Source organism: Notechis scutatus, chromosome 1 (genome assembly GCF_049901735.1).
Source record: "Notechis scutatus isolate UNSWTSFEM ecotype Mainland chromosome 1, rNotScu1.2, whole genome shotgun sequence".
In the NCBI taxonomy this organism is placed as follows: domain Eukaryota; kingdom Metazoa; phylum Chordata; class Lepidosauria; order Squamata; family Elapidae; genus Notechis; species Notechis scutatus.
The window spans coordinates 70,993,804-71,017,617 of NC_142009.1; the positions used below are offsets into that span (position 1 = coordinate 70,993,804).

The window sequence follows — 23,814 nt, forward strand, 5'->3', positions numbered from 1 at the left end:
TTTGTTATGCTTTTGACTCACACACTCTTTCGTTTTAACCAAGATCTAATAATAGATCTATAGCTCATAATAGATTAGCCGTAATTACTGCCCAGTGGTACCATTACTAAATTCTTCATTTGTACAGGGGGTTGCATTGCACCAAGGAAGATTAGGGTCAGCTCTGCGTTGCTTAAACAATTTGCCTGGTACGGCATTTGCTCAGATGAATGGGGGCGGGGGGGGGGGATTTAAAAAAATACAGGCATTGCAGTGAAAGGGCAAAGCAATAATCAATACACAGACTTTTGTTACATGAAATCAGAAGGAAGAGTTTACAATTCAAGCTAATGTGGTTTTATTTGAGTCTTTTTCTGATAAACACCTCTTTTTATGCTTAAATTATACAAGGATATTTCCAAAAAACCATGCCTGACTTGAAGAGGACTTTTGAATGATTCAGTATCCTTTAGCTAACTAGCTATGTCCTCATCCTGTTGTTCTCCCCTCTCTTCTCAGAATATCGTAACATGCCAGGAAATTTTCAATTAAACATTCTGTTACGTCCAAATTAGGAAAATGTGGTTAAGAGTTTCAGAATGAGATTGCATGCTAAACCATGCTTTGAAATTGGTTTCAGATTTTGTCATTTTTCCAAGGATTAGGAAAGTATGGTGAATGGAAAACTTTGAGGTTATATTAATTGCAATGAATGGAGTGGGGAAGAGACTGAATGCCATGATATGAAGTTTGTAAGAGCCCGTTAAGTCAGGGTGCTAATATTTTTAATTGACTTTGATTTCTACGTTCAGAAATTTAAATTGGTGCTTTTGTGTGGAATATTAAACAAAGTTGATGTTTTTTATAGATTGGATAGAAATACAACAGAAATTTTCATTTTTAAATGTGCATTCATAAAAATACATTGGTACATGAAATAAAGCCTATCCCCCATACTCTCTCTCCCAGTTATCACTCAGAATTCTCTGGTGAGGAAATTCATTCTCCCTTCCATGCTTAAGTCCTGCAGGGCTTTGTTTTTGTGTTGTTTTTTTTTAAAAAAAACAGGATAATAAACAGGGAAAGGTGGAACAAATCTGGGATTTTTTCTCCTTCAGAGCAGGAATAGTAACTAAAATACTGAACTTAGTTTGGCAAGAAGTAAAGTCAGTACACGAACAATGCATTCATGTTTTACTGTTAAAGATAGCATAGAAAATCAGAGAATGTACGTGTTGCTTTCCTTCTCTCTAGCCTTATAAGTGGTAACTGCTCTTTGCCAAATTATTTAATTAATGTAAAGGGCTGCATTTCTTTGGAAGAAGATAACTGTAGGTCTGTAGATAGATCTTAAGTATCTGGGAAGTCTTTATATGTGTAGTCATATCAAATCATGCTAATGCTAACAAATTCTTCTCTGGATTGTTGTCATCCAGAAGTTCAGTGCCATAATCCCCATTCTCCAGATGTCTGTTTAGCTTTACCCAATTGTTAAAACTTTGTGCTGATGCACAAGCAAAGCTGTCTTCTGTTGGGCAATGTTTTTTTTTTAAATCAGTCTATTCATTATTTTGAATGAAATCTTTTCCCCCTTTTCTACTTGAAGTACTCCTAAAACATATTCAACAATTACTCTTCTTTTAAAATATCAGGGATTTCATCATAGCAAATCTAAATGGCTTCATTTACTTCTGAAAGAGTAGATCTCTCTGAAGGTTAGTGCTGTTTCATTTAATAAAGTTGATAAGTTGAGTAAACCAGTTTTCTTCTTAGTAAAATAAATTGCTTACTCTGAAGAGCTGCAGCCAACAGACTGTCTGGTGGCTAAGTTAAAAATTCTTAATATTTAATCAGGGATGTTCTTTTGCCCCTTCCCTGCTTTTCCTTTAAGAATTAATCTACCTGTGTAGAATATGATTCTTTAACTTCCTAAACCATTGTAAGGAAAGGCACTGTGGATCTGAAGACAGTTTCTAAACTAATATTTTCCAAACTTTCCCCCTCTGGATGTATTGGTCTATCACTCCTGTTGTCCACAGGGGACACCCAGGAGATCTGGAAGGCTATCCCAAACCCATTTAATCCAGTGTAATAAACATGTATAATCAGAAATAGCTTGCTTTTCCTTTCCTAGACATTTTCTATTTCTCTCCTACAAAACTGGAGAAAAGTGCTCATTATGGTATAACATTTTATTGCTGCTTACTTGGCCAATTTTTTCAAATGTGCCAATAAAAACTTCATAGTACTCTGTTTATATTGTATATTATATTATCTTGTATATTGTTTATCTTGCTTATTTTTGCTTTTGTCCTTGGTTCACATCTCTTCCCCCCCCTTCTGAAATCGTAGTTTCTATGGAAACTAATTAAGATTCAGTGCTGTGTCTGTAACTGTGGAGTGTGACATGCATCATTGGTCAGTCTTCCAATTATCAACTACAGTTATAGCACTCATCTTCCAAATTATTATTTTGATGGCCCTTTCTGAAAGCTCTGCTTGTAACTAAGATTCAAAACATTACAGGAGTGTTCGCCAAGCCATTTTCACTTGATACCTCTTTGGTCTGGTTTCTCCCTTTTGGGGAAAAGAGTTCTGTAGCACATGCCTGCTTGCACAAGAAAAAAAATAAAAGCTTTGGTGATTATCCCCGTGCTGTCTTGTCATTACGGTTGGTGTAGGGAGTAAACACTGCTTTTCAAGCTGGATCCAAGTTCATTGATCTCACCCATGTCAGTTCTTTTCTAAAAGGCTGGTGTTCATCGATTCTGAAACTGAGACTTTAATGTAGTATTCTGAGATTTGGCAAAAGTTAGAATGAGCAAGAATCTCGAATTTTAATTTAAAACTTCCAAACTGTCTTATTTTTTAGTTTGAATGATGAGTCACTTGGACTTACTGGTGCATCCTCCTGAGTTTTACTTATACTTTACTTTCTTCTTTGTTCACCTTCCAAACTAATGTAAAGCAAAGTCTAAAAGATCCCCAACTTTTCATAAAATTCTAACCTCCAATTCTACAAAATCAAAACAGAATTCAGCTAGGTTTGCTTGCAGAAATTGTGGGTGCTTCATCACTGGAGGGTTTTAAGAAGAGGCTGGTCAGCCATTTGTTTGAAATGGTGTAGGGCAGTGGTGGCTAACCTTTTTGGGCTCCTGTGCCAAAAATTGTGTGCGGGCTGGCACTTGTGCACTCGTGTGCCAGCACCCAGAAGGCAATGTGTCCCCCGCATGCCCCCTGCGCATGTGTGCGCAATCCCCCCCACCCCCCTGCCCCCTTACCTGCACTGCGCCTCACAGCTGATTTTCGGCTGGTTTTGAGGCCTTTTTTGGCCTCCCAGAGGAAAAAAGCCTCTGCAGGCTAAATAGGCCCCTTTAGTCACTTCCGGCATTACAGGAAGTGATGAAACAGGCCTATTATTTGGACTGCAGAGGCTTTTTTCAAGCCTCTGGGAGGCCGAAAAAGGCCTCAAACCAGCCAAAAAAAAATCAGCTGTGAGGTGCGCGCATGCGCAGTGAGGTAAATTTGCCTGCAGCTTGTGTGCCAGCACAAATGGCTCTGCATGCCACCTGTGGCACACGTGCCATAGATTTGCCATCACGGGTGTAGGGTCTACTGCTTGAACAGGGGGTTAGACTAGAAGACCTCCAGGGTCTTCCAACTATTATTCTGTATTCTGTATAATCTGAATATCGAATCACAGTAGAGTCTATTACATTTTATATAAGAGTGCTTGCTGTTTATGCAGAATCTTCTAAGGGTTGTTGTTTTTTTTTTGCAAGCAGGTAACAGAGAAGAATCTTTGCCCCCCCCCAAAAAAAACCCTACAAAGACAACATCTATTTTCCTCTTGAAACATACAAAGACAACGTCTATTTTTCCCTTGACTATTATTATTTCATATTGCATTTCCATGAGATACTCCCATGGACTCTGCTTTCTAATTTCTATTCATCAGTGTGCCACCTTTCCTCTGTTGCAGGCTAGTATAAATTTAAGGCTGCCCCCCCTCCCCCCAATTTAATGTCAATTGTAAGAATGTGGAATTTCTGCACAATCTCTACTGTAAGGAAACCAATGATAGTAGTAGGACCGGACCCAACGTCTTGTCTGATATGTGTACCGATTGTAGCTAGCAGCAGCCAGATGCCTGTGGAAAACGTGCGGGTAGAATGAGCAGGACATTAATGGCAGAAATCACCCATTAATGTTCTCCAGCAACAGATAATCGCAAGCCTACTGCTTCTGATATTGAAAGTAATCTGGAGTCATCATGACTGGTAGCCAGTGATAATCTAATCCTCCTAATCCTTTTAAAGCTATCCAAGTGGGAGGCATCACTACATTTTTGTCTTGGCAAATTGTCTTCCTTTTATCTATTTGGAGTTTTTCATCATTGGATGAGCTAGGGCCCTAGAAAAACAAATAGATGCTTTCCCCCCATTCTGCATAATTTGTACACTTCTATCATGTTCACTTTATTTTTAAGTGGGTTATAATATTGGTGGTGTTAAAAATATTTCTTCCTAAGTATTTTTTTTCCTATTTTTTCCTTTAAAAACAAACAAACCAGAGCAGCATATTGCACTGATTTCTTCATTGGTTTCTTATTCAGAAGATACTTTTTCTAATCAGATAATTTTAGAGCAGTCATTACTTTCAGCTTAGAATTCAAGAATTCTTGTATGCAAAGATGTTTGTTCTTTCAATTTCTGATAGAATAACATTTTCATGAAGATTGTATTGACTGATTGATTGTATTGATTCTGTTTTCAAACTATATTGGCAAACTCTTCTCCTTGATGGTACCTTTCCTGATTTGCAATACTCTTTCATCATAGCCAGAATTTATAGTATTTTTCTTCCAAAAGTTCTAGGAGGATTTGATCCTCTTGATTTCACCATAAAATTTATAATATATTCATATATTTCACATATATTTTGTTATTGCATTTATTTTAAACATTTATATGGCTGCCCATCTTTCAATCAACTATGAATGTCTCCCAATCATTTTCTTTTGAAATCAACCTAAGATAAATCACTAACTTACTTTTGAGATCTGGCACTGTTCTCCACAGTGGCCTGGGGACACTGAGTGATATTCACCAATAGGGATTAAAAAGAGTAAAAGAAGATTGACTAGTACAAGCAAAAGACACCCTACCAACAGAGTATGGATGGGTAGCTAGTCCTCATATCAAATGGTCTCTTGAATAGACACATCTCTGGGGCCATTTTAAAGTCCAGCAATAATGGGGTGGTCCAGACGTGGGGGCAAAATATTTCACAGTTCCACCAGTATTGAGAAGGCTTGATGGGACTTTCAACAAGCTTTCCAGTCTTATCATATGGATAGTTTTAGTTTGGAGAAGGCAATCATAAAGACATCCAGATCCTGAGCCATATAGAATTTTAAAAGAAATAACCAACATCTTGAATTTGGGGATCAATATAGATTCAAAAGGAATGCAATGCAGCTGGTTTGGTTACCAAAGAAAATGCATTATGTGGGGGAACTTTGGAATAACTATCCAGGCCGCCTCATGCATCACACCAGCTGAAGCTTCCTAATGGTCTTAGGGAAATCCTAAGTTGACGGAATTGCAGTAGCCCAGCTTTTTGTTAGGCAAAACTCTTAACAAAGATACCTATGAGAAGACAAAAAGGCAGATTTCTTGTGAACTTTTAGAAACTGATATAGAATGGGGAAAATGAATATAATACTTTTTTAAAAAAAAATCTGTTCTGTCACTAGAAAGAAAAAGGAGGGAAGGATTATTTCATTACAAGAATCTGTACAATGGCATTAAGTTTTGGATTCATATGAATAAGTAGGAAAACCCAGTATCCAAACCAATGATGTATATATGTTTTCCAATCACTTGCATTTTGAATAATTAAATAGGCTTAGATTCAGATGAAATTCTGACTCATTGTTTGTATATTTTTGGGTCTGGCAACAAGGAGGGAAAGGAATAATACTAGATTCAGTTGCATCTCCAGAGAAAGCTGTGATTAGCTGATTGGAAAGAAATTTGGCCTCTGCATATCCAGTTGAGATCCAATGGTTTTGGCCACAATAACTGAGTGTTAGTCAAGTAGAGTGCTATGACTCCTCTGAAGACTGGCTGGAGTCTTTTGATGGAGATAATCATTTTACATTTTGGCTGCGATCCTGAGCATACTTATTTGCAAGAGAAGCTCATCGATTTATGCTGGATTTGATTTTACAAGAGCTAGAAATAAACATCTTCATGATTTAAGATCACTGAACAAGTGAAATTCAGGCTAAGTCAAACTTAATGTATAAATAGTTTAAATTGTGCAGAAAATTGTGTTGGTAAAATAGCTGTGCTCAGTATCATTTTTTAATGATTTTTTTTGCAGGATACTAAGACAAATAGTCCCTTCTACTTCCAGAAGGTCAAGTGAATGGCTCAAGATTTTGGCATCAATTTTCTGCTTAGGTAAGTGGCTTCAAAATGTTCACATCCTAAGTTAAACTCACGTTCTCTTCTGTGTACCAACCAGTTTACACACTTAACTCCCTATGTAAAATAGCCCCCTTCCCACATATACTGTAACTTTGTGTAAAGCAGGTTTGTGCTTGTGCTGCTGAATTCTATGATTATGCAATTCAGTAACCAGTCTCAGTTTTATACCGGAGAATCATTTACTTCCAGTCTCTCTGCATAGTACATGGCCAGAAGGAAAGCTCGAGGGCAAATATTTATCTGATTCCATCTCAGGTGACTCTAACTAATATGGAGTCTGTTCAAAGCATCTGGATATATTTGTTATATAAGCATCATTCTTATTGTATTTGGCCTTATGCTTGGGAAGAAAGGTGTGGACCGATTGCATTGTATTGAGCCCTGGTGACTTAATTCTGTTCATTTCAAAATTGGGCTAGGACAGACATCTGGCAAAGCAGTTCTAGGCTCTATCAGACCTCTTATGTTTTGCATCCTGTCCCTCTTTACACTGGATGCAATCAGTCTGATAATTAACTGATGGGCAAGAAACATAATCATTATGGTGCCTCCTTTCTTCCCAGAAAGCAACTGAAAAAATACTTTCCTTATTGGTTATAAGATCAATTAAAATACTAGAAGAAGAAGAAGAAGGCGGCCTTCTGTATACTTGTGATTGTGTACAGTTGTAAGTTTGTCCTTTTACACCTTGCAGTGCATGGAAGTGAGAAGATGAGATTGCATGTTTGCATAAGACATGTTTTGATGAAGTCATGGAACGCTTTGAAAAGAATTCAGGAAAAAGGGCTATGGAGGGGATAGGAACACTTTCTGCAGCTCTTTAAAAAGCAGCCATGTCTCTTCCTGGGACTTCAGACCATTGACAGACAATTCCAAGGGAAAAAAATAAGCAATTTAAAAAAGTTTCAAATGGGTTCTGCATTCATGCTCCAAAATATTTTTATGGAATTCAATCCTACTGTGCCTCCAGGATGAAAATAAATCATACTGGCTGCATTTTAATATCTTAGCAGGTGGCAGCAGATGGTTGACCTTGTGTGGGCCAACTTAATACTTATCGTGTTTCTCCAACAATACGACCTTCCCCAATAGGAAGACCCAGCATGTTTTCTAGGCATAAAATGAAATTAAGCCCCTCCCCCCAAATTTAGGCCTATTTTAAAACATGCAAAATGGGAAGGGCGGGGGACTTGCCGTTAGGAGCGCCCCGCGGGCAGCAATTCCTCGCCACCAGCTGCTCCTAATGGGTGATCATGGCAGAGCGCGGAGAACTCCCTACTCCTGCCAAGCACCTTTGCGGCAGACCCAAGACCTTCAGCGCCTGCCGCTGTTGATTTCCCTTCTGCCCATGCCGCCGCCACGTTTGGAGCTGCCACTTCCACGTTTGGAGCACCACTGCTGTTTGGAGCACTGCTGCCATTTGGAGCTGCCACTTCTGCATTTGGAACTGCCACTGCGTTTGGAGCTGCCATTTCCACGTTCGGAGCGCTGCTGCTGTTTGGAGCTGCCACCGTGTTTGGAGCTGCCGCTTCCACGTTTGGAGCTTCCGCGTCTGGAACCCCACCACTGTTTGGAGCACTGCCGCTGTTTGGAGTTGCCATGTCCGTATTTGGAGCTGCCGCCGCGTTTGGAGCTGCCGCTTCTGCGTTTGGAGCAGCCGCTTCCGCGTTTGGAGCACTGCCGCTGTTTGGAGCACCATCGCCATTTGGAGCGCCGCCGCCACTCCAAACACGGCAGCAGCTCCAAACGCAGAAGTGGCAGCTCCAAACATGACGGCGGTGCTCCAAATGGCGGCGGCACTCCAAATGGCAGCGGCACTCCAAACATGGAAGCGGCAGCTCCAAACGTGGCGGCGGAATGGGCAGAAGGTAAAGCAACAGCGGCGGGTGCCAAAGGTCTTGGGTCTGCAGCAAAGGTGTTTGGTGGGAGTAGGGAGCTCTCTGCGCTTCGCCATGATCACCTGTTAGGAGCAGCTGGTGGCAAGGCTGCCCGCGGGGCGCTCTAGATGAGGATGCAAGGGGGGGAATTAAGTCACCCCTGAAAAGACGGCCTAGCCGTTTTTTCGGGGCTCAAAAAAATATAAGACCCGGCCTTATTTTATGAGAAACACAGTAGAAGGAAAATCACTAGAGAACATCAAGAAATATGAAAGATTTTAGAAAAAGGCACTGGCATACCTCTTTTGTAATGTTGCCAAGGGCATGGATATGGACCTGAGGCATCTTTACTTTTTAAAAAAATTTGACCAATTTATAAACAATTTCATAGGCACTAATATTTCTTCTATTCTGTCATCCCTTCTTTTATTATTAGTCATATTATAATTAGCCCTGTCTAACCCTTCTGTTTGGAAAGGGTGGAGCCTTGCTGATTACAATCTCTTATAGGACAGCTATACATTATAATGGTACTGTCTTATATTTGTGATATTTTAAGAGAACATTTTTCATAAGTTGGTTTAACTGCAAAGTAATTTTACTGCCAGGTATATGATGTATTATAATTATGAATGTTCAATTGATATTTTCAAAAATTTAATTCCAGAATGGAAGTGACTATTAAGAGTCATTCTGTGGTAAGATAGCAGATCAATACATTTAATAAAATAAAAATAAATTTTGGATTGAAGCAAGAGTCCTCTAAAGCAGACAGATTCTGATCTCCCCCAAAAGATATACTGTATTAGTGATTCTGTTAATGAAGTCAAGTTTTTTTTTTTAAAAGTCCTAATGGTATACTATTCTGCCTTTCCATTTTTAATTACTTATTTATTTCTGAGTTATTTCCTAACTCTCCTAAAAACCCTTTGAGAATGCAGAATAAGACTCACAGAATTAGAATCCTTTGAATGATCCATTTTGAAATGACGTCTTGACTGTTTCCTAGAGGGATAATATCTATCCTTGTTTTGGTATCTTCTTGCAGGATGATCTGGAAACTTGCTTTATCACTGTTTCTCATGTCCACTCTGGTTCAAGTGATAGAACCCAGGAAAAATCGTCCTGCGGGAGCCATCCCTTCCCCTTACAAAGGCAGCAGAAGTAATAACTCTGACCGGCGGCCGCATCTGAACAAAGAAGTGCTGGCCTCCAGCCAGGAGGCTTTGGTGGTTACAGAGAGGAAGTACCTGAAAAGTGATTGGTGCAAAACCCAGCCCTTACGGCAGACTGTCAGCGAGGAAGGCTGCCTTAGCCGTACAATTATAAACCGCTTCTGCTATGGCCAGTGCAACTCCTTCTATATCCCCCGGCATGTAAAAAAAGAGGAGGAATCTTTCCAGTCATGTGCCTTTTGCAAGCCTCAGAAGGTCACCTCCTTCACAGTGGAGCTAGAGTGCCCTGAACTGGACCCACCTTTTCGACTTAAGAAAATCCAGAAAGTCAAGCAATGCCGATGTATGTCGGTGAGCCTGAGCAGTATGGGCAAACAATAAAAGTGACAGTCGGCAGCTGACTCTGCCTTAAACCCTGTCTTCAGGCACAAAACTGGTTGATAGTTTTTGCGTTGACTCGTTTTGGAAACATTTCTACAGCAGCATCCTTTGCTTTGTCTGCCTACTGGAAATGAAGGCTGCTATCAGCTGATTGAAACATGCCATCCTTATTACCCAAACTGCTCTTAGACCACTGGGCTTGCCACTAAGTGAGAAGTCATTGTCGTATGTGAAAATGAACATTTTTGGGGCCAGTGATATAAATTCAGTAATTGACTCTTCCTTCCACTGTGTGGAAATCGTTTTGGCTTTCACCTCACGCTTTTTGATGAATAATGGCTAGATGAAGTATTTGTCATTTTCCTATCTCATTCTCAGTTAACATTTTGGTGTATTTCTGACTACTTAATCCTGTCTTCCGTGGGATGGATATAGCTAGGAACAGCAAAGGGAAGCAGTGATCTGTCTTGATTGATAAGACTTGTGTGCCTTTTAAACAGCCTTATCTTCCATGGATATATCAGCTTGCACTTTCCAATGAAAAGGCTGAAGTGGATTTATACCTATTTTCAACTAAATTGTCTCAAGTACAAGCGCTACAGCAATGTCTCATTTGTCATGTTACCACAAATAATTGTTAAACTTTTAAATGTAGCATTATAAGCATGTATAATTTGTGAGATGACTTCATATTTGAAGGGTTGAGATAAATCTTAAATATGAGAGCAGATTATCCCTCACAGCCCACAGAATTTTACTAGTGTTAATTTTCCTTCCCTAGTCTCACTTTTGAGAATTTATCTCCATCTCTTGAGTGACTATATTTGTGAAGGAAAGCAATATTGTGTTTGATCTATAGCAATACCATAGCACAAAGCAAGCAACATACTGTATTTTTTCTTTAAATTAACTCTGTTTCATTTGTACAAAATTGCATCCATGTACAATAAAATTTAATGTATGAAAACTTGATAAACCCAATTAATACAAGGCTGCATGTTATGGTTTTGCATGTTCCAGAAGTTACCATTTAGATTCCTTTGAAAATTTCTGGGTAACTCTGATGGTGACCTCATTGCATGGCTTGAAGTTTGCATTTGTGATAAGTATAGTCAAAGTATTGAAATGTTCAAATACGTTTTTTTGCTACTAGTTTCCTCCTGACATGATCAGATAGGGTTGAACAAAGCTGCAAATTTATGCCACCTCAAGGGTTCAATGGCATAGTTCTCTTTTTATGCTGGACAGATTATTTTGAGAGGTTTTGAGTGATTGATCTCCATTAGGCTTGTCAATTATGGGAATTGGCACAGGAAGCGAGGATTGGGTAGGTATGTGGGCCTTAGAATTCAATCCCTTGATATTACACAAGAAAAATATCATGCTTAGAAAAGTATAGTAAAGAAGAATGGGGCTTGCTTTAGTGGTTTTAATGATCATAACTTATGATTTCTATCAAAGATCTTAGGGAAAGAACTAGTTAGGATAGCTGTATTTTTATGTACAAGCCTGCTGCCCAAGAACATTGCTTCTTGGTGAAAGAGAACACTGGGTTCTTATTGTTAGGACTTGGTAAAAAAATTGTTCAAGCAATAATGTAGGATAACTAGAGCTCTTTACCAGCCTGTTACAAACAAACCAGATCTGTTATGATAGGGGAATGCTTTTCGGGTTGTTTTATAAGAGTTGAGTTAATGTTGTAATAGTTCATACTATTTAAATTTTGTTTTATAAATGAAAATGAAGTGGAATAAATATTATAAATATAACAATTATTTTTAGGCGTGTTAAATTATAGAAAAAAGCTGCTCTAGAGATATATGGAATTCATGTATATTTGTTTCATGTATATATTCATAGAGCTTAAGTTTAACCTTCATTAGGGAGTTTTCTTCATCCACTTAATTTAAATATGAAATAATTAAAATATCATAGAGCCATTATAGAATATTTCAGTTAAAAGCAGCATACATGTAGCTGAAAATAACCAGTGAAAACTATCACTCTGATATTGTATGTATGGAAACTGAATGTAATAGACGCACATTAATTTCCAATTTTCTGTTATATCACAGACAGAACTTTTAATTCTCCAGTTTTATTGCATGTCATCAACCCCAAGGATATGGTTGTAATTGAGCAGTGTATCAGAAATTGAAGGTCCCATGTCAATGCAATGTATGTTATGTATAATATATATATAAAATCTCAATTCTTAAATAAACTGGGTTTAATTGACTGATATTTTGGAATGGATGAAAGTGAATTTAAGGGTATCATGATTGATCTACTCCAAAGGAATAGTTGTAAGTACACAAACTTCAACATAACATTAACATAACACCTAGTTAACACCTAGTGTGCTCTTTTGATAATCAGTTGGAGGTGGTGTCATATGAAAGTATTATTTTAAGGGAAATAAATGAAGGAAACCTTTCTTTACAACTGTACTAAAATTGGGCTACTGAATTTTCTTTCTAATATCTCAACTATGTTCCTCATTGCAACTTTCTATATTCTTTTTTGAAAGGTGTAGGACTAAGTGTCAAAGCAGTATTACCCTAAACATGACATTAAACAATAAATAGGTAACCATTGGAACAGACTTCTGTTTTGGGATCAAAATTAAACATGTCCCAAAAATATGAACAAGGATATTCTATCAATATCCATAACATATGAGTGGTCTAATTCAGGAAAATCAATAATGTTCAGCAGCTCCATACAATGGAGTCTTCCAAGGTACTCTGAACGTATAGACCAGGGGTATCAAACTCAAGGGCCAGGGGGTGCTTAGATCTGGCCTACAAGGCCACCCTGCAAACAGCAAAGGACTGGCCTGTGGTGCCTCTGCCAGCAAAAATGGAGCCTGGAAATAGCAAAGGACTAGCCCACAGTGCCTCTGGCAGCCAAAATGGATGTGGGGGGCGGGGGGGGGGGCTCCATTTTGGCCAGTAGGGTGCTGTAGGAGGTGTCCATCCTGTCTCTCCCCCTCCCCTCTCCAGCTGGCCTGCAGAGAAGAACTACAATGGTGATCTGGCCTTCAAAGAAATCCAGTTTGACACCCCTGGTACTGTGTAGACACACACATACTTGTTTTCTTCTATAGAAGGGGCATTGAACTGGATCCAGTTTTAGTTCTATGATCCACTGAAATCAGAGTGTTTCACTTTTAGTTATAACCAGAGTTATCATCCAAATTAAGAAACAATCAGTCCTGATCTCAACAGCTTTTTCCTTTTAGCTCTTCCGCTTTTGCTTGGCAGGGGTGCTGAATCTTGCCCAGTAAGGAACTGGGTTAGCCAAATTCCTGAGTTCTAATGGGTTATTGTCAATAGTAGCCATGACTCTAGACAAGACATCTTTAACATCTGGATGTTAAATCTGAATCAAAGCCACTTTATGTTCCTCCCAAATCATACCCCCCAAATCATACCCTGTATTCTTGTTGCATGGTATTCTTTCAATTTTATAGCAAAAAGTCTTGCATTGAATTATTAAGGAACTACTATTGCAACTTTCTCCAACCCGGCATTCCAGTTATGTTACAATAGCTCTTATAGTTCCAAATAACATGGCCTTTGGAATTGGAATGATGGAAACCACATAAATTAATGCAGAAAGATGAAGTCTGAGCTACTGACTGGAATGCTATTCAGTATGATATAAAACTTACAAATAGATAAACCTTTTTTCTTGCTAATTCAAAGCTTCTAATATTTTTTAAGACATTAGTCTGCCATCTAGTGGTAGATAGATTAATCCATCAGTTATAAATTGTCATATTCACAGATAATATCCAATACAAAGATAACTCAGTTTCTTGTCTTGGGTAGGCTTTCAGTTGCCAATCTTGTACTATAAGATATTCTTACAATAACCACATCTTGAATTTTCAGTAGACCGGGAACAAGAACCTGGAAACTTAAGAATTATTTGCAGACATAGGAATATATAGTAAGTTATAGATCCCAAATTAGTGATATAAAACCATTATCTCTAATTGTTTAAGGAGATTCTCTGTTATCCAAGTCATGGTTGTCCAAAAGGTGCTTTTTCAAAAGGCAACTGGACTTTCCTTGTTTCGCTTGAAGATGTTTTGCTTCTCATCCAAGAAGCTTTTTCAGTTCTGCCAGTTCTTTAGTCAGAACTGAAGAAGCTTCTTGGAAGAGAAGTGAAATGTCTTCAAGCCAAACAAAGTCCAGTTGCCTTTTGAAAAAAAATCACCTTTGGGACAATAATCTCTAATAATTCTTACCCGCAACCTATTGTTCTAGGCTTCTTTTCCTGGCACCATAGATAGCTGCGGTAAGATAAGAAAGCAATATGATATAGTCAATAGAAACCAACTAACAAAACCAAAGCATGAATTGCATTTGTTTGAAGAAAGGACAGATGAATGTCATATGATGGCACTTTTAAAAAATAAGCCGTTACGCAGATTACTTGCAACCAATTGACCAAAACAGAAGAGGATGCTATTTTGCCCTGTAATGCTGGTTTAGAGGTTAGAAAAGGGATTCCTTTTTCTGGTAAGGTCCACAGTACCTTATTTAAATTTCATTAATGGGTGAGGCTAAAGCCAAAGTGGATGCAATTCTTATATCTGTCTGAAACCAACAATGACAATACTGCTCCAGGCATTCTGCTAACAACAACTTCTTATAACAGTTTCAGTGTAGGAAATGGGATTAAGTAGATGTCAATAATGTAGAGCAGGATGCATTTTCTGAATGGTGTATGGCAGAGAGAAATGAGGTATGGTCAGAGAAATCCAGAGTAAGAGACCTAGATGTGCAATGGTTAAAGTGCAGTATTGCAGGCAAACTCTGCCCACAACCTGGAGTTCAATCCTGACGGGGCTCAAGGTTGACTCAGCTTTCCATCCTTCTGAGCGTGTTAAAATGAGGACTCAGATTGTTGAGGGAAATATGCAAATAATGCTTCTACACTGTAAATTGTAAAGAGTGCTATAAAACAATTTGGGGTGGCATAGAAGTCAAAATGCTATTGTTATTGGTAGAGGAACTTCCCCTCATTTAGATCTGAATAGGTTGAGAACAATATGACAAATGGCGCCCTGGTGATGCAGTGGTTAGAATGCAGTATTGCAGGCTAACTCTGCTGATTGCCGGTAGTTCAATCCTGACCAGTTCAAGGTTAACCCTTCTCAGTTCAGTAAAATGACCCAGATTGTTGGAGGCTGTCTCTGTAAACTGCTCAGAGAGGGCTCTAAAGCACTATGAAGCAGTATATAAGCCTAAGGGCTATTGCTATTGCCCAAATGCTAAACTGAGCCAGAAAGCATCCCTCAGCTTGTATATCTGTTTTCCCTTGGTGTTGACTTCATGTGTTGTTTTAGATTATATTGTACATTTCTCAAAAGAGGAAGTTTTAATTTTGTTTAATAAAAAAAATCATTTTTTGCAACCAGAGTGATTGTTAATCATCTCAGAGCAACAAAAACTGAAGTACTATATGCATAATACAACATTGATCTCATTATTTCTTTTATTTTTCATATAAATTAACATTCTAAAAAAAATTGGAATAGAAACACTAAATACAATATTGCACATAGCGATCTTAGTTAAGTGTAGCATTATTCAGTTTAGAATGGCAATATACACACAGTAGATACTGAAGGGAACAGGAAATCTACAAAACAGAAACATGCTCCAATGTTTTTAAATGCATTTAAATGAAAAAAAAATGCAGAAATGCAGCAAGACTATAAATTACATAAATACAAACATGAGTTTTAATCAGTGCTATTAAAAATATGTCTTACTTCTTTAATTGCTTTTGATAGGTCTTTTTGTAACAATCTTCTCTTTTCCCTTTCCCAAAGAAATAATCTTTATTCCTGATGCTATTGGATCATATAACACAGTTTTGGGGCTATCCTGAAAGATGATAGAGTTTCAAGCTGATTATGTAACAGGAAATCATTTCCCAGTGGAGGAAAAATATATTTTTTTAGTGATTGGTATTTTAAAAATTCAATTCCTGAGGTCATATTTTATGCAGCCCTTATGATTCCTGGAATCATATATTAATCTCTGGACAACCAGGCATCATATAGTGGGTTACATGGAGAAAAATAAATATTTCAAAACTTAGAAATTGCTTCACTCTAGCACCTTCTATGCTAAGAGGCATTGAGATATATATACATCGTTCCCTACTTTTCGCTTTTTTAATCTTTTAAAATGTTGCTCTTAGAAAGTGTGGAGAAAATGTGGTAAACTAGATCTGTCCAATCATTACATTGTTTTTAGCAGTAGAGACAGAAGTATTGCAAAACAATTGCATCTGTTGTACTTTTTGTAATATGAGTGCTTAATAAAATGTGAGATCAAACAGAAGTAATAATCATTGCTTTATCGCCAGAAAAACTAAGGCTCTTAATAATCCATCATAATTTAGAATGAGAAAAGAGAAAGATCTTTAGTTCTTTAATTTTTTTTAAACTCAAGAGTTTGATAGAAAGTCTACCACAAGTTTCCTGTTACTCTGCAAACAGTTTCTTCAATGAATATAATATTGAAATACCCAAGATTGTTTGGTATCTACCAAGTGAGTCCTGTGCTTAACTGTAACTGGGTTTCCCCCTTTTTGTTTTCATTCCATTCATCAATATCAGCAAATCATGATCAACTTTGTCAATTATAATAATAGCTGGGTTGAATGTCATATTTAGGATATATTTTGTGAGGAGGCAATGAAGTAACTTTGGAGATCATGGCTTAGAGTGTAAAAGAAACACTTGTACCAATTCAGAGTACACTTACAAGGTCAATAGGAAATAGATACAAAGAGTTCTTGAGAAGTAACATTCTCCCTAATCTAAATGCAATGTTGTAATGTATTTGCTTTGGAGAAAAAAAAATCCTACAGGAATGGAACATCTATATGAAGTTAGATGTTTATAAAGTTTTCAGTATGTTTAGGACATACTGAAATACGGCTGCTTACACAGACTACTTTAGTCTTTATTAGTATTTTACCATATAAATTGCAAAATAATGTTTGGATGGAAAGAATGTAGTGTATGGGGTGCCTGTAAGAGAGAGATATCAAATAGCTTCCATTATTGGGTATCCATCGTGCAAATCTGTTTATCAGTGAATGTTCATAGTAGTCAGTGTAAACAGGAAACCAAATGCAAGAAAATCAAGAAAACAAATGGGCTGAATGGTAATATTTCTTTTCCTCTACCTCCCAAGGCATGATCAATTTATTGAGTCTGGGAACAAAGACATAAGTTTTTCTTCTTTCATATTTTCATGCTTATCTTTGCTTTCTGAAAATGAAGGACAGAGAACAGTGTGAGCAAGAAGAGATCCAGTATTTCAAAGCATATTCATAAACACTGTGAAACCTGTTATATCGCCAAAGGTTACCCCATTATTTTTATAGTCCTGCATCTGTTCAGTAATGTTTGATACTGTTCAGTTTGATGCTGTACAGTATTACTCTAACTCTGCTTCCTGAAAAATAACTGTGCTGCCTTATAGGATCAAAAATCTCCTATGCATGCATGAAACAACTATGCAGTTGAAACATCTCCCAATAGAAAACATTAAAAAGCCCTGCACATTGAAGTGGTTATGACCCACATCCTTAGTGAATGTGTGTCTGACAATGGATAGTTAAAAAAGTAGTTACCAGGGAAATGTCACAGAGTAAGATTTGCTGTTAATAGTCCAAAACAAGACAAACAACCACGTGGAACAATGTTTCTATAACTCAAAGATCAAAATTCAATTAAATCAGACTATTTGTATATGAAGTTGAGTTTTCCCAAGATATAATTTCCAGGTGCTTAAAACAAACCATTTATCTTGCATTATGGTTAAGTGACTATAGCAGATCAGTTAGAGCAACTTGGTGCTTAGTCTACTGCTATCACCATCACTATTGCCTAAATCTAGCGATCTGCTTAGTTTTATTTTAAGACCTTGCATTCATTTTTTACATTTTGCTGTTAACATTTAACATTTTTATAGATAGTAAGAATAATCATACTTACAATTCCCGAATCATGCTTTTGTTTTATATTGTAAAGTGATTTTCCTTTTTTCTGTCTGCATACTTCTTCGGCCTCTTTAAGTCTGCAATACATTAAAGTTAATTCATCATCAATAATCCTTGCAAAATACAAGACTGTTGTAGGGCAAGTTCAATATACAATCATCCAGATCACATGCAAAATATAAATTATCCAGAAATACCATCAAGGAAATCCTATCGGGCACCAAAAAACACAGTAGTTACTGTAGCTGCTCTGTGTTACTGTAAAATAGAATTATAATTAATAATCTTAGAATTATCCTGAATAGAAAGAGAACAGCTACCCAGAAATTGCTTTTTGAAAACCGCAGATACATTGCACAATATGTAATTTATATACTTTAAATAAGTAACACTACAATAATTGGCTAACTATGTCTTCATGTGAAAGTTGGCTCAAGAAGAATCTAGACTGTTCCCAAACAAATATACTTTAGACTCTTAGAAAATTGGAGAGCAAAAATGAAGAGCATTCTACTGATATCCTGCTGAGCTTTGTTAGATTTATATCCTGCTTTCTTCCAGGAATTTAAACTGTCCCAAAGATGTCCCTTCTCCAATTTCTTCTACAACCACTACCACATGGGTAGGAACAGATGGTGAGTGACCTTAAGTCATTGTCACCATGCTTGAAGGTGGACTTTAAGCTGTGTTCTCCTGGTCCTAAATCCAAGATATTTGCAGTTATATCACAACTACAAATAGGTCTTTCACTGTACGTGTATGTATATGAGTGTGTCTCTATGTCTCTATAAAAACTCCCGGGCTATGTACCAATTCTTAAATCATTTTGGTTCTAAGATAGTAAAATAAATATGTAACACTTATGCTACTTATTTCATATTTTTCTATTTGTTCTTTTTTCCTTGTTCCCACTATATTTTCAACCTGAACATTTCTAGAAGAATGAACTTGTACAGTATGTGACAAATAAACCAAGAACTCAAAAGATTTTTGAAAGAGCCTCAACAGCATTTTATGCCATCCAATGAGGTGTAAATTCCCACTCTTGAGTGAAACATTTTATTATCACAAACTCTCAGAATCTGAGATTTAATGTTTTCATGAAAGGGAGGGTCTTTGCTCTGGCAAGGCCTTACCATTCCTCTCATACAGTGATTTTGACTTATAAGCTCATTCCTTCCGATATGCAGGCAATTTGTTAGCAGTTGTAGGGAAAGAACAGAGCATTTCAGGAGACAGTGTGGCTACATGCTAGCGTTTCTGGAAGCTGTCTGAGGCTTGTTTAGATGGAAAAATCTACAGTCCAATCCAACACATACACAAAGAAACTACTAAAACTGCAGCAAGAGAAGTTATTTCTCTGATTTTTGTTCAGAACAGATGGCGATGGTGAAATTGGCTATCTGAATAAAAGCATTCATTTGCAAGAGTATTTTCCCTTAGACTAAAATGTTGACAGAGTCCAAATCCACAAACAATAAAATTAATGAAAATAATCATTATAAGCTGCGTTGTGAGAGATAACTTAGATGATGGTTTCTCAGGACCAAACAAGATGCCTGTGGCATGGATGCAAACAAAACTTCAAAAAACTGTGCATATTTTGATCGTTTGCTTTCACCGCAGCACAACCCAGTAGTTCAACCACATTCCTGTTTTTTTGAAACCCTAATCTATATTGGCTGCAGCAATGGCTGAGGAAAAAAGCCAGGGACATAAAAGCTTGAAGGAGATGCAAGCTTTAGGAGGCCTAGTTGATGAATTCTCTTAGCCATAGCAACAACATGTTTGTTCATCTGAAGCCAAGGGAGGCTGATCTGCATAGGCGAACAGAGGCATAATAGAGTCCTGTCTGGGGCGCTCAAGATTGTAGTAAAGACATCGCACTCCCAAGATGGCAATACTTCTGTTTTTATAGAACATGACAGCCTTGGAAAGAAATCCATCACACACAGGAAGAAGGAAATGTTCCTTAGAAATAACATTAGGCAAGGTCTAAATGTAATTTAACCTTCCAATTTTTTTGAAGGGTAACAATAGGCTATTTGGTGATGATCTCAGAAAAACTGTGGCCACTTTATTACTAATGGTAAACTTCAATAATATCGATATGAAATAATCTTTAATTTGAAGTTTTTAAACTCATGATTGGTGCAATCAATATTTCAATATTGTTTCCTTTTATGTGCGACATACAAACTATGGAATGTAGGCAGAAGAAGAAGGCAATAATAATTGTCAGGATGATGCTAAATAAAAAAATTAACTCCAGAAATTTCCAAGATGACTTCCTTGGAGATGCTAGGCATTAGTCCAAGTGAATAGTTCTGTTGTGAGGACAAGATTCCAAGAGTTAGGATTTGGGCTGGCTAAGCATTAAGGGAAATGTTTTGGGACAATCCAATTGGCAAAAGCAGAGAAAGCATCTCTTAATCCAAAATAAAGCCAGATCATTGATATTTAATATAAACAACATAGAGAGCATTAAATTGACCCATGGATAAAAACCAGGAGGTGATTTAAAATGAATCATCCTGTGGGCATCTGAATGAAAATATTTCTGGTCAAATTTGGGACAAGTAGGGTTAAGGAATGAATGAATGTGCACTTGGAAATGCTCGCTAGCCCAAAGAGTTAATTGTTTTCAACACCTACAAACCTATACAAATAGAACTCATATATTTTCCCCCTTATATTAATGTTATATTAATTAATATCTTCTTCAAGATGAACAGTTGGACATGATTACTGTAAATTAAAACATAAAAATAACAGAAAACTGCTGGAATCAAGGGGACTCCCAAATAAGCTATATCTAGATATAAATCAAACAGACCTACTAGACAGAGAGAAGGGAGCTGTTCTGTGTTTCAAAGAGAGGTCTATGTTAAAGTAGAAACTTGAAAAAGTGATAGGTTCCACTTCAGAATCACTGTGGATTACAGAAGTAATTGAATTCAGGAGACTGTGCTACTGCTTCCTAGACCAGGGATCTCCAACCGTGGCAACTTTAAAGCCTGGTGGACTTCAGCTCCCAGAATTCCCCAGCCAGCTGGCTGGGGAATTCTGGGAGTTGAAGTCCACCAGGCTTAAAGTTGCCAAGGTTGGAGACCCCTGTCCTAGACCAAAAGTAATCAGAGTGTTGGGTTCTATTATCCCCAATGAACTTAGCACATGCATTTGAGAAAGGGATAATATTTCTAGATTTCTTATATGGCTACATTTAAGAGAGTATTTTGTGGAACTGATCAAAAGAAATACAGACCAGGAATTAATGATAAGTGGCATGGAGAGGTTTGTGCAAGACATACATGGTGTAGAAGTAAGGGAAGCAGTGACCAGTACATACTGTTCTGAAAGATGATGAAGCAAAATTACTTTAACATGCAGCCTGAACTAGTGGTGACTTGGTCAGGAAAGATCCTGGCATCGTGGTGGATGATGAGAGAAATGAGAGAAACTTAATGATGAGCAGCATGAATTCTACCAGTATTGATCTGTAAAATAACTGGAACTATCAATACCAGAATGTGTAGCATTATATCTCAAAGGCCTATTTTGTGGAGTATATGTACCCATGCTTTGATAAAAGTCTGAAACCTGAGGTTCTATTTTAGATTGTTAAATATTAACGAACATTTTCCTTGTGTGGCAAACTTCACTTTCAAAACGGATCATTTCATGATCAAGGAAAGGCATTTAGAATTATCTATCCCTCCCAGCTTGAAAATAAACCCCCATGCACAAGACTTTCTGTTACTCAAGAGCTGGGGTGAAAATGAAGTCAATATAAATAAGGCACTTTAACTTTTTATACTTTCAAATGAAGTACTTGGGAAAATGACATGACATACCCACATACTTCATTTTGTGTGCACAAATGTATGAAGGTAGATAAAGATGTATATGAAACCTATTCCTAGTACTTAAGAATATTTTTGAATGTTTAAATAGCACTAGCACTTAGACTTATATACTGCTTCATGGTGTTTTACTGCCCTCTCTAAGCGGTTTATAGAGTCAGACTCTTTCCTCAACAATCTGGGTCCTTAATTTTACTGACCATGGAAGGATGGAAGGCTGAGTCAACCATGAGCTGCTCAGAATCAAACTCCTGGACAAAATTAGCCTGCAATATAGCATTTTAACCACTGCACCACCACAGCTCTTAAAGCTGATTGCAAAGCCCTTTATCCACAACATCCTCAAATTCTGAATTGAATAAATTCAGACAGATAGCAGAGGATTAACCTGGACAAATAGAACAGTTCCTTGTTTCCATCATAATGAAATTGTTTGGTTTCTTTTCTTCCCACCCCCCTCTCCATCCCTCTTATTTATTGTCAGTGTATACAAAATGCTGGTTGCGATTAAGACTGAAAACAGCACGCAAGATGAGCAAGATTAAAAAGAAAAAAAGGGGGTCGGGGTGGAAAAGAAGCCAGACTTCCCTGAAGCAACCTTTTATCCTTTTTCCTCCACCAAACACCAGCTGATCATGGGCTTATCCTGGTGGAAATTCTCCCATCCTTCAACCCAGCCAGAAAAAAAAAAAAAGACACTTCCCATGCGACTAAGCATTAATAATTTTGTCTGAAGAAATATCTCTGGGAGACAGATTCATTTCCGACTGGCTCCAAGTAGGCTTGGAGCAGATACCTTTACACTTTTCCCGAGTCTAGTCATACATGACTAATTTAAACAGACTGGCAAGCCTGGAATGGTTGTGTGCTTGAGAGATGAAGGTGTCAGAGCAGCAAGTCCTCTCAGGAGGACTTTAAGGAATAGCTTCCATTCTTTCTTAAACACACACAAACACACACACACACACACACACAGAGGGAGGGAGGGAGGGAGGGGGAGGGGGAGAGAGAGAGTATAAATAAGACACTGTGACTTTTTATACACTCAAATCGAAAAATTGGAAAATGAAATGACATATCCCTACACACATATTTCATTTGCATGTACCCATGTATGTAGGTAGACAAAGATGTATTTGGAATCAAAGTCTAGTACTTAAGAATATTTTTCAATGCTTAAAGCTGCTTACAAAACCCTTTATTCACAACATTTTCAAATCCTGACTTGAATAATTTCAGGCAGATAGCAGAGGGTTAACCTATTTTAGTTCCAAGACCCTAGCATGGCATTTATTCATTTATTCATTTAATACTTTCTGGAAAAGGAAAACAATCTTCCTAACTATTGCATTTTAAAACATAACACCAGTTTAATTTGCATTTGCTTTTTAAGATGAAGGTATAAAAATTCTATATTGATTTCCCAAGATTTATAGTATGGAGATTCCCACTTTTCCATGGCTACTGAAGATTGGATTTTAAAGTAAAATCCACAAATGGTGTAATTTGCATTTGTAACTTAAAGATTGAGCCAACAGATCTGCAGCAGACCATATTTTTTATCAATAATATTTCCTTCACTACGACTAACCACAACCAAATTGTTTGATGTTTAAATGCAGCAACTTGGGTGGGGAAAATTTAAATTGGCAAACTGGCATGATTTAAACCCCACTCCACACCTCCCGATTCCAATCTTTTTCAGAGGGAAGAAAGCTGCTTTTAAATTAATGCAAAGTGCTGGAAGATCAGATGTCATCTCCAACTTAGCTAAGATAATTTGGCTCTTGAATTAGCAGCAACCATTACTGGTGGGACTTCAAGGAGTATGTCAACCTCTAAGCATCAGGAGGATCCAGAATGAAGAAATGGGCATGACATGGAAATTGTAAACTGTGGAGGGAGACTGAGAGGAACAGGCATGTGCACAGAATGGGATGGAAATAGCTGATGAGGAAGAAAATACTCACAGAAATTACCTATGCCCAGTTTTCAGCCTTAA

General features: G+C 37.5%; 2 protein-coding genes across 2 annotated transcripts in view; one reads left to right on the forward strand and one right to left on the reverse strand.

Moving 5' to 3' along the window:
- GREM2 (gremlin 2, DAN family BMP antagonist) overlaps positions 1–12,133 on the forward strand; it is a 30,805-nt gene extending 18,672 nt beyond the window's left edge. The window contains exons 2-3 of the mRNA XM_026669326.2: positions 6,370–6,449; positions 9,402–12,133. Coding sequence (XP_026525111.1) covers positions 6,415–6,449; positions 9,402–9,909 — 543 coding nt within the window. The 5' untranslated portion in view covers positions 6,370–6,414 and the 3' untranslated portion in view covers positions 9,910–12,133. The remainder of the gene's footprint in view (positions 1–6,369; positions 6,450–9,401) is intronic.
- A 3,269-nt stretch (positions 12,134–15,402) lies between these two features.
- The window catches only part of FMN2 (formin 2), a 193,930-nt gene continuing 185,518 nt past the window's right edge, over positions 15,403–23,814 (reverse strand). Inside the window, 2 exon segments of the mRNA XM_087967456.1 lie at positions 15,403–17,215; positions 17,945–18,026. Of these exon segments, the coding sequence (XP_087823582.1) occupies positions 17,189–17,215; positions 17,945–18,026 (109 nt within the window). The 3' untranslated portion in view covers positions 15,403–17,188.